Source organism: Zingiber officinale, chromosome 1B (assembly GCF_018446385.1).
Source record: "Zingiber officinale cultivar Zhangliang chromosome 1B, Zo_v1.1, whole genome shotgun sequence".
Classification (NCBI taxonomy): domain Eukaryota; kingdom Viridiplantae; phylum Streptophyta; class Magnoliopsida; order Zingiberales; family Zingiberaceae; genus Zingiber; species Zingiber officinale.
Window position 1 is genome coordinate 1,518,876 of NC_055986.1, and position 10,880 is coordinate 1,529,755.

General features: G+C 36.9%; 1 protein-coding gene and 1 pseudogene across 2 annotated transcripts; both read left to right on the plus strand.

Moving 5' to 3' along the window:
* Nucleotides 1-255: 255 nt before the first annotated feature.
* LOC122046313 (disease resistance protein RGA2-like) lies at nt 256-7,816 on the plus strand. Of its 2 annotated transcripts, none has more exons than XM_042606944.1 (5): nt 256-537; nt 636-3,736; nt 5,400-5,553; nt 5,644-5,827; nt 7,467-7,816. In XM_042606944.1, exon 2 carries the CDS (start codon nt 2,400-2,402, stop codon nt 3,681-3,683), a length of 1,284 nt encoding a protein of 427 aa, XP_042462878.1. In that variant the 5' UTR covers nt 256-537; nt 636-2,399; the 3' UTR covers nt 3,684-3,736; nt 5,400-5,553; nt 5,644-5,827; nt 7,467-7,816. The 2 variants fall into 2 exon arrangements, with proteins under 2 accessions (XP_042462878.1, XP_042462869.1); XM_042606935.1 differs by having other exon boundaries at nt 7,434-7,561.
* On the plus strand, nt 7,455-9,558 carry LOC122046322 (annotated as a pseudogene).
* Nucleotides 9,559-10,880: the final 1,322 nt, after the last annotated feature.

The window sequence follows — 10,880 nt, forward strand, 5'->3', positions numbered from 1 at the left end:
TTAACCTTGGAGATGCTCTGATTTTCTCTGTGTAGTTTTCAGTTTCTTCTTAATCATGGAAATTGGGATGCGGCACATTGTGGGTTTTGATCGAATTTACACAATAAAAACTATATAGTTCAAGGGTTTTCGATCGATTCGAGTCAATCCGCCACGACTCGTCATCCCCACCGTTATTCAGTTAGATTTCGTTTATGCGGCCAAGATTCGATACACAACAACAGATTGAATGCTTCATAAGGATTCCTCAAGAGGCTGCTCTCTTCTTCTTTATCTTTTTCTTCCGTTCCAAACTTCCAATCATTCACAATTTCCAGCAATCGTGGTTGATGGAAGCTTACTATTACTACTGCTACTACTATCCGCTCCGGTCATCTCCATGTCCCTTCTTCTTTGTCCGCCCATTCTTCGTTCGATCTCTCTTCTCGTTCAGAAAGGCGCTTCGATCAAAGGCGATTCGATCTCTCTTCTCGATCAGAAACCACAGCGTCAAATCGAGGTTTTTCTTCCTTCCCCGCCTTATCCCATCAGTCCCAGGTAATCCTCTGTTTCTTTTTCTTTCCAGATCGTTCGATCTCTCCGCATTATCTCATCAAAAACCCTAGCGTCACATATCTGTTTCTTTTTCTTTCAAGATCGTTCGATCTCTCCGCATTATCTCATCAGAAACCCTAGCGTTTCTTTTTCTTTCAAGATCGTTCGATCTCTCCGCATTATCCCATCAGAAACCCTAGCGTCAAATCTCGATGTGACCCAAAGGTTTAGGGAAAACTTGTCAGCTTTGTTTCCCAAGAAAGAAGTATCAATCAGCTAATAATCATGATTGGGCGGATCGCGCTGGCATCCTTGGAAAAGGTCGCGGACAGCTTGTTGGGTGCCTTGGTCGGGAAGGCCGTCGATGTAGCTGTGCAACAGTTCTGTGAGCAGCGTGGAGTTGAAGATGACCGCAAGCAGCTGCAGGATTCTCTCGATCACGCCAGGTTGATCTTAGGCACCATCGAAAACGTGCGGATCAAAGATGAGGTCCAGCAGCGGATATTGAAGGATTAGCTGATACTCTTCAAGGATGCCACTTATGATGCTGACAACTTATTTGATGAATTCCGATATAGAATTCTTACACAGCAGATCGAGCAGCAAGGATATGAGGCTGGTAACCGAGCATCGTCTTCCTCCAACGCTGTTCCCTCTCCGAGCAAAAGAACAGAGACTTCAATTTCTAGTTACATCAGCGGCCTTTCTGGAAAAGGAGATGATGATGATGATGATGTGCAGAGAATGAGGCAAATAAAGAGGAAGTTAGATAACATCTCAGTTGCTTTTGAGAAAATTTGCAGTTTGGCAGACGCAGAAGATGATAGAGGTAGTATACAATTGCTGTCCTTGGCGAGCCAGCACATGGGTGGTGATGTGGATGCCATTCATCTGGAAGGTCTGGATGAGGAAAGGTTATGGAAATTTTTCAAGTAATGTGCATTTGGTTCTTCAAAGAGTGAAGTTCATTATCCTCATTTAGAACCCATGGCGAAGAAGATGATGTGCATGTTAAAGGGATCGCCACTTGCAGCAAAGATTCTAGGAGGATTGTTGAGCATGAAGTTGGATGTGCAACACTGGAAAAGCATTTTAGATAGTGAACTATGGCAGCTTCCCCAAGAAGAAAATGGGATTATGTCAGAGCTACAACTGAGCTATCAATATCTTCCTCCTCATCTTAAGCAATGCTTTGAATTTTGCTCCTTATTTCCTAAAAATTATAGATTTTCAGAATCTGAGTTGATCGGTCTTTGGATGGCTGAAGGATTCATAGAGCCTCAAGAAAGTATCAGAATGGAGGAGCTAGCAAGCAACTACTTTCATGAGTTAGTTAACAGGTCATTCTTTCAAAAGTCAAAGGATAGAGATTTTATAATGCATAATCTCATACATGATCTTGCAGAACTCTCATCTGTGGGTGAGTTTTACAGGATTGAAAAGGACAAGTCTTGTGAAATTCCTACTACAATTCATCATCTTTCGATGCACGAAGAAGGATGAGGAGGTATGCAGACAAGACATTCAACAAAATTTTCTTGTTACAATAAATTACGAACGCTGATCTTGTCAAGAAGGTATACTAGCAACAGTTTGCTTGTTGACAAGATCAGCGTTCGTAATTTATTGTAACAAGAAAATTCTATTGAATGTCTTGTCTGCATACCTCCTCCTTCTTTGTGCATCGAAAGATGATGAATTGTAGTAGAAATTTCACAGGACTTGCCCTTTTCAATCCTGTAAAACTCGCCCACAGATGAGAGTTCTGCAAGATCATGTATGAGGTCATGCATTATAAAATCTCTATCCTTTGACTTTTGAAAGAATCTTCTTATAATAAATTACGAACGTTGATCTTGTCAAGAATGTACACTAGCAACAGTTTGCTTGTTGATTGCGGCATTTTGGAAAAATTAAAAAAAAATCGTATTCTTGTCGTGAGTTTTTGTGCTTTGGAAGAGCTACCTGATGTTATTGGCAAGTTGATACATCTACGTTATCTCGACGTATCTTACAATTGCAACATTCGAAGATTGCTCGAGTCATTATGTGACTTGTGCAATCTACAAACGTTGCTATTATATGGTTGTCACAACTTAGAATGTCTCCCACATGGCATGAAGAAATTGATTAGCTTGAGAAAATTTGATGGAGCAAGTAAGTTTATTCCAGAGATAACAGAGGTTGAGAAGCTTGCTTCTCTCCAAAATTTGCGTACTTTCAAAGTCCCGAAGGATAGTGGGCACAAGCTTATTGAATTAAATGGTTTAAAACAGCTCCGAGGAGGACTACATATAACTAACCTTGAGAATGTGGAGAACACAGTCGAAGCAAGTCTTGCTAGTCTGAAAAGTAAAGAACATCTCAATCGGTTGGAGCTAGAATGGACACCTTCACAAGAATCCGATACAGGTGTTAGTTTGCACATCTCAGAGAAGGTGCTTGAAGAACTCCAGCCATATCTCAATCTATGTAGTATGACAATCAGAGGATATAATGGTGCTGGAGCTCCCAATTGGCTACAGGAACAAGTATATTCTAGATTGGAATTTCTCTGTCTTGAAAATTGTAAAAGGTGGAAGGATCTATCAGTAGAACCATTGATTAATTTGAATTATTTAACAATTAACAATTGCAATGAGTTGAGATCAGTAGAAGGGCTAGGAATAAAATCCCTCCAGGTCTTGACGATTATAGGATGTCCTAAGCTTCTACTTTCTCAAGGAGAGGCACAAACAGAGAAATCGTCACTGAGGGAGTTAGTGATTGATGACACAGCGTTTATGCAACAATCTCTCATAAAAAATTTTCTATCATCTGTGGAACAGCTTACAATTTCATTCTCTTGTAAAGCAGTGATATTTGAGGGAGTAGATGTGGAGTCATTGCAAAGCTTGACATCTCTCCATTCATTATGTTTCTCCTGTTGCAAGAATCTACAATCCCTGCCAACGAAGTTGTACACCCTTACGTCCCTTCAGAGTTTGCAGATATATGATTGCCCACAAATTCAATCTCTGCCACAGAAGGGGTTGCCTCCTTGCCTTACAAATTTAGATTTTGAAGGCTGCAATCTAGCACTGGAGCAGCAGTTGGGAAACCACTTGGTGGAGATTAAGAAGTCGTCATTAACAACGCTATATACTTAAGCCATGGAATACCACTCTCCATTTCACCATTATCTGAGAATGGTTATGTGGAGGTAAAATCATGATAGTATTTATTTTCTTCAGTAGAGTAATTATACATTTGCTATTCGTTGGTATCACCGCTCAATACTTTGCTTCAGGAAATTAGATCGCATAAACAAAACTTGTTTTCTTTTACCTTTTGACTATAGAAATTGTTAATTTATGAACCAAATGTCTTGCATGAGATATGTAATACTGAGACCGTGATCCATATTTAAAGCTAGAAGGTGATTGATCTTCCAGTATTTGACAAATAAAAACACACATATATACATATGCTATTTCTGATATTAAAGTAGTGAAATCTTTCTGCAAGCAAACAGACTTTTAACACTAGGGATCAAGTTAAATGTTCTATTTTGTATTAAAAAAAAGCTTCAAGTAGTTGGTTTAGTTGTTGTTTAGTGTATTAATTAGCAGTCAATAGCCTCTATTGTTTACCTTAGACTCTAAGCAACTGAAGATGCTATCTTAACAAAGTTCCTACATGTGTAACTTGTTTTTTCCTTTATTCTGAAATGATTCATTTTTTTCCCTTTGACAAAGTAACTCATTTCTTCTGTCTTGTTATTAATGCAGTGAACATACTATTGCATTCACAAGTGGTATCTTCTTGTCTCTTATTATTAATATTTGACTACTGATAGAACAAAATACATGATTTGGGCACCTTTGGTGCTTTCGTATTTTTGGGATATGTGAATTACATAACATTCTGATCATTGTATAATTGACAATTCTTTAAACTGGAACTACTTCTTTGAAGGGAAAAGCTGACAAAATAAAGATTGAAACTACTTCATGATCATGGTATTTTCGTTGTCAATCACCTTCCGTGGCAATGATGGTCTTTATTTAACCTTGTTATTAGCCGACTAAGATCGATGTCTCTATTTTCCAGGAAAAAAAGAAAAGTTAGAATGGAAATTCCTTTTTATACTTTTTTTTGCATTATTATTAAAATTCTTGAATTGGACAGTAAGAATGTTTCTTTCTTTTAAAAAAAAATATATAATTTTCTTTGGCTCTTCCTCTCTAGCTGTATCTTTAGCACTTGCAGTTGGAGTTGAAATTTCAGAGTAGTTAAATTTGTTGGAAGAGATTGTTCAAACTGCCCACTTGGAGATCTTGCACAATGAGTGACTTCATTTATAAGCAAAGTTTTGAAAAAGAAATATTCACGTAACTTGATGAATAGTTGGAAATCGACCATATATTTTGATTGGAGTTAATCTCTTTCTCCTCAAGTCTTTCTTGGTTATATATTTGCCTTTTCTTTTTATGACCAAATTCTGGACATATCTAAAGGGCCTGTGCTATTCGAAACTTGTAATTTAATATATCACAGTATATATGAGTTGGAACCCTCTCTAGAACATATGCATTGACACCTAGTTTCAGATTAAGTTTGACTCTTTCTTGCACTTTCAGTATGGATATATTGCTTTGTGGATAGTTGTAATTAGAAGGAAACACAGAGGAACATTAGCATGTGTTAGACCTACAGCTTGAAACTTTGCTAATTAATTGTTTATATTTTCCCCCCTTGTCCAACTTTCTAGAATCCACCATATCTTAGTTTATAGGAATACAAAACTTCATGAGCAGTTTTTTAAATAATTCCTCACCGAAGAATACTTGATTTAAGACTGAGCTATATACTCTTTCAAACAGGAAAAATCATTTTGGAAGCTGCTATTCTCACAGCAGTTGTGGTGGTTAGTCTTACTCTGTACACATTCTGGGCAGCTAGGAGGGGCCATGATTTCAACTTTCTTGGCCCGTTTCTTTTTGCTGCCGTCTTGATGTTTTTTTTGCTCTCATTCAGGTCACCCATGCCGACCTTATTTTTTAGCTTTTCTAATTAGGTTAATGAATAATGCTTCACTAGCTCATGGTGCATCATCTTTTAATCCAGGTTCTATTTCCACTTGAAAAATTGTTGACGATGATATACGTGACCTGGCAGCCTTGGTGTTTTCCGGCTACATATTATATGACAATCTGATCAAACGATTTACCTATGATCAATATATCTGGGCTGCCGTTTCACTGTATCTTGACATTGTCAGTTTGTTCCTTTCGTTACTCACTTTGCTCAGGTCAGCTGATAGTTGAAAATATATTAGCAATGCAACTTGATATATTCTCTGTTTTTTTTTCTCTTGTATGCCATATTCACAATGTTGATCTAGAAAACCAAGTAATCTCTAAGATGTAATTCTACTACATTGTTTCTCGGTAAAAAAAAACGTTTTTTTTTTGCCTAAATCATTTGGCACTTTCTATGCTCTGTCATTTTCATAGCATAAACACTAATATACAAATCAGCTGCATTATACAAATTACAAATTTATGTCATATTTAATTGCATCTCAAGTTGATCCTTTCAAACTTAAACAAATCAGCTGCATTATAAAATTAAGAACCTATGTCATATTTGACTACTGCATCTTAAGTTTATCAGTTTAAAATTTTCAAGTGCTGAAAACTATAATTCGGGAATTTAAATCTTGCTACAATTCAAACTGTTTTATAAATTAATTTTCCATTTAAAAAACTAAACTTGGGGTATAATTGGAGAAAATAATATCTGGAGCATCCTTTTCATGAATTAATCCTCTAGTCCGGAAGAAAAAATTAAGGGAATCTTAAACATCTTTCATGAGAAGAAATTGAAGGAGCAAGCAAATATCAATTATGATAGGCTTTTTGGTAAAGTGCTAATTAAACTATAATTTTATTCATTTGTTTTATACACTGCATTAACTATTTTGCTTCATTAATTGCACCTTACTATATTCACTGCACTAAAAAATAAGGGTTGCATCAGGCTACGGTATTCTAACTTTCCATCTTCAGATTTCTTCCATCTCCATTTTCCAAGGAACAAGGAAATATCATCATGTAGTTTGTACTAACTAGATCCGACCCCGTACTGGGTGGTAACAGGCCGGTTACCTGAACAGGCTGTTGTGGTGGTTGTGGTTGGCTTGAGAAACAAAAAAAATAAATGGGAGAGGGTGGACTGTAGCTCTTGAGCAGAGGAGAATGGAGGCTGCAGGTTTTGCTATCGTTGGAGAAAAGAATGAGAAGGAGGGATGGGTCATGGGGGAGAAGAAAGGGACGAAGAAACCACGAAGATAAGGTGATGTTTTGCTGTGGTGGAGCAAAGGAGAAGAAGGGATGGGGGCCATGGAGAGAAGAAAAGGAAAAAGAGAGAAGAAGATAACCAGGCCACGAGGCCCGGGGAAGAAAAGGCGTGTGCGAGCGAAAAATAAAAAATAAAAAGAGAAATGTTAAATCGATCTGATTTTAAAACTTCAAATAATAAATGATACGATTTAAATTCATTTTTTATTTAATACAGATATCTAGATATTCAAACGAAGAATCATCGGTAAATTATCGGGAGTTGTCATGGGAATTTAAAAGTCCAATCATCATACATGACAGATTACTTACTCCCTTGAAACGGTCTAGTGATTAACATATGAAGTATTATCATAATAAAGTTTAGGATTTGAATCTCGACAAAGTCGAGATAAATACTTCCCTTGTACGTTAGTCACTATTTCAAAAATTAGTAGTCGTCTGTGATTTACCTCCTTCGTGACGCTGGAGGTGAGTATATTTACCTTTTACCATAATACATGTCAAATTACTTGTCCCCGTAAATACATGGAAGTTACATCTGAATTTGGCCAGAGTGGAGTCAAAGAAAATTAATTGTTTGGGCAGAGCCATCAATTGTTTGGCAGAGACAAAGATCTGCAAGAACTCAAGGATTTATTGTTGAAACCAGAAGTTACATCTGAATTTGGACAGAGTGGAGAGTCTGTTTTGTCTATTACTGGTATTGGAGGGATTGGGAAGACCACTCTTGCTCAGAAAATCTTCCATGACAGCAGCGTGGAAGATTACTTTAAACTCAGAATTTGGGTCAGTGTTTCTAAAAATTTCTGCATAGATATGTTAATCAGAAAAATTATAGAGTATGCAACCAAGGAGAAGTGTGTTCTCATGAATTTCACTGCTCTTCAAGAGGCTCTCAAGGAGAAGATCATGCCAGAGAGATTTCTTCTTGTATTGGATGATGTGTGGAACGAGGACAGGCACAAATGGGGGAGCCTCTGTGCACCATTGAGGTCAGGAAAGCCTGGTAGCAAGATATTGGTAACAACTCGCTCACGGCAGATTGCTAACATGGTTGGTGACGTGGATGCCAATCATCTGAAAGGTCTGGATCAGGAGAGCTTCTGGGAATTTTTTAAGAAATGTGCATTTGGTTCTTCAAATAGTGGAGTTCATCATCCTCATTTGGAAGCCATTGCGAAGAAGATGATTTGGAACTTAAAGGGATCGCCAGTTGCAGCAAAGACTCTAGGAGGGTTGTTGAGCATGAAGTTGGAGGAGCAATACTGGAAAAACATTTTAGACAGTGAAATATGGCAGCTTCCTGAAGAAAAAATGGGATTATGCCAGCGCTACAACTGGGCTTTCAATATTTACCTCCTCATCTTAAGCGATGCTTTGCATTTTGTTCCTTATTTCCTAAAAACTATAGATTTTCAGAATCTGAGTTGATCAGTCTTTGGATGGCAGAAGGATTCATAGTGCCTCAAGGAAGTATCAGAATGGAGGAGCTAGGAAACAACTACTTTCACGAGTTAGTTAACAGGTCATTCTTTCAAAAGTCAAAGGATGGAGAATTTGTAATGCATGATCTCATACATGATATTGCAGAACTCATATCTGAGGATGAGTTTTATAGGATTGAAAAAGGCAAGTCCCATAAAATCCCTAGCACGATTCGTCATCTTTCAGTGCACGAAGAGGAAGAAGGTGTGCAGACAAGATGCTTGACAGAATTCTCTTATTACAATAAATTACGAACACTAATGTTATCGTTAAGATACACTTGCAAGAGCTTTATTTTTGATTGTGGTGTTTTGGAAAGATTAAAAAGCGTTTATGTGCTTGTCTTGAGGAATTGTGATTTGGAAGAGTTGCCTAACAATATTGGCAAGTTGATAAATCTCCGCTATCTTGACTTATCTGGAAATTACCACATTCGAAGGTTGCTCGAGTCATTATGCGACTTGTTTAATCTACATTGATATTATATGGTTGTGATAACTTAGAAAGCCTCCCGCGTGACATGATGAAGTTGGTCAACTTGAGAAAACTTGATGGAGCAGATAAGTTTATTCCAGAGATAACACAGATCGGGAAGCTTGCTTCTTTTCAGAATTTATCTGCTAGTTCTTTGAAACCTTCCCAGAGACCTGGTATACTTCATAGCTGATACTATTTTTCTTATTGTCCATAATAATTCATCTATTATGGTCACTAAATTTATGTGGTATTAACCTCTCTCTTATTTTTTGCCTTTTTATCAAAGGTGAGCGAGGACTCTGGGAAACGCCGTAGGTAAGCATAAAAAATGTGATGGTGATTATTTGTTTGTTATCTCCATAGCATGCTAGTTATTCTGTTTTTTTTTCCTATAGTCTTGCAGGTATTCAGAGATGAATTTTGGCCAATGATGTGCTTGAGCAGTTAAAAATTGTCCTAATAACTGGTTAAGTGAGGAATTGGTGTCTACCCAAAGCATTCATTTTCACTTGGTCTCTCGTTTGTTGTGGAATATTTATTTTTTTCTTCCGGCAGGTATTTTACAATGCCCTCTGCCCTCTGTGGTCTTTGGTTTGGCAGCTAATCTGACCTGGAGCAATTTGGGCATGTTTTAGTTGACTACATATGCTATGTATTATATTGCTTGGTTCTGTTCAGGACTGCTGATAATTGAAAGTATAGTTCATCAGTAAAACAAATCAAAAGTTAGCTACTTGATATATTTTGTATCAGTTTTTGGTTTTTTTGTCATGTCATGTACAGTATCAAACGTTGTGTTTTCTTCAGGAAATTAGGCCACAATTTCCCTGTTGATTTATTTCCAAGATTGAAAAGTGTTAACGGAGTAACTACGTTGCAGCATGTGAAGTATAGAAAAGACTAAAATTTTTAGAATTTTTTTTTCCAAAAAAGACGGATTAAAAAGTTAACTTTTCTCTCGTAGAAAATTTTATATCTATTTTATTAGAGGTAAAAACTGAGAATAAAAAGTTTCAGAAACAATTTGTGGTGTCAAATAAAATCAATTGTCTCATATTGTTTACCTCTCTTCACTAGAGGGACTGTGAAAAACATTTGGGATAATTGTCTCATATTGTTTACCTTCCTTCACTGGAGAGGACTGTGAAAAATATTTGGATGAACATAATTATTACAATATCTAAAACAGGAGAAAAACCTACAAGATAGTTGCCCGTTCGATTTCATGATATTCCTATAGGGTACAAAGTGTTGTTCATCTTTGGAATCTCATTAGGTGGAAATGCATATCTTTAATTAATGATCTTCTGTTAGTCAATTGTTTGAGTCTGGATATTCAATCTTTTTGTTTTCTTCGTCCAATTATTTTATGCAGGATCCACAATATCATAAGATGATTGAGATAGTCCGTAAGCAAGAGGGACTATATGTTTTGGATAAGTACTAGATGTTACAATTTCTGGTGTTGATTTGTATCTTTCTTTCAGATTGAGTAATTCTTTTTCTGATTTTTATTTGTAGCATACTCGTCTAGGTCATGATTCAACCTCTCATTTACAATTTTTAGCTTTATCTAGAGTATTAAGAACTTTAAAAAATTATGATATTTCAAATTGTAGTAGTTGTAAACTGATAAAATTTTCTATATTATATTTCAATAAAAGTTTATCTTTTTCTCCTAATCTTTTTGATTTTGTTCATTATGATGTGTGGGGGATTTCTCCTAGAGGCAAAAGGCGAATACGCTCGCCCCCAACGCCCTCGTCAACCTATTCCAGGATCAACATGGAAGAGATAAATCACGAGCAGCTACTAGCCTTTGGAATAGTGACTAGCACATAAGGGAGGTATTTACCTCGGCTTTGCCGAGATTTGAACCCTAGACCTCATGATGGCAACACCTCATGCGCTAGCCATTAGACCGTCCCGAGAGGACGTGTGGGAGACTCTTCCTGTTACAAAAAAAGGAGAATCAAGATATTATGTTTCTTTTATTGATGAATGCACTCGCTATACTTGGATTTATCTTATGAAATA

Bases quoted from the DNA above. Each gene is read 5' to 3' on its own strand.
- LOC122046313 (XM_042606944.1), top strand. From the start codon at position 2,400: ATGTACACTAGCAACAGTTTGCTTGTTGATTGCGGCATTTTGGAAAAA.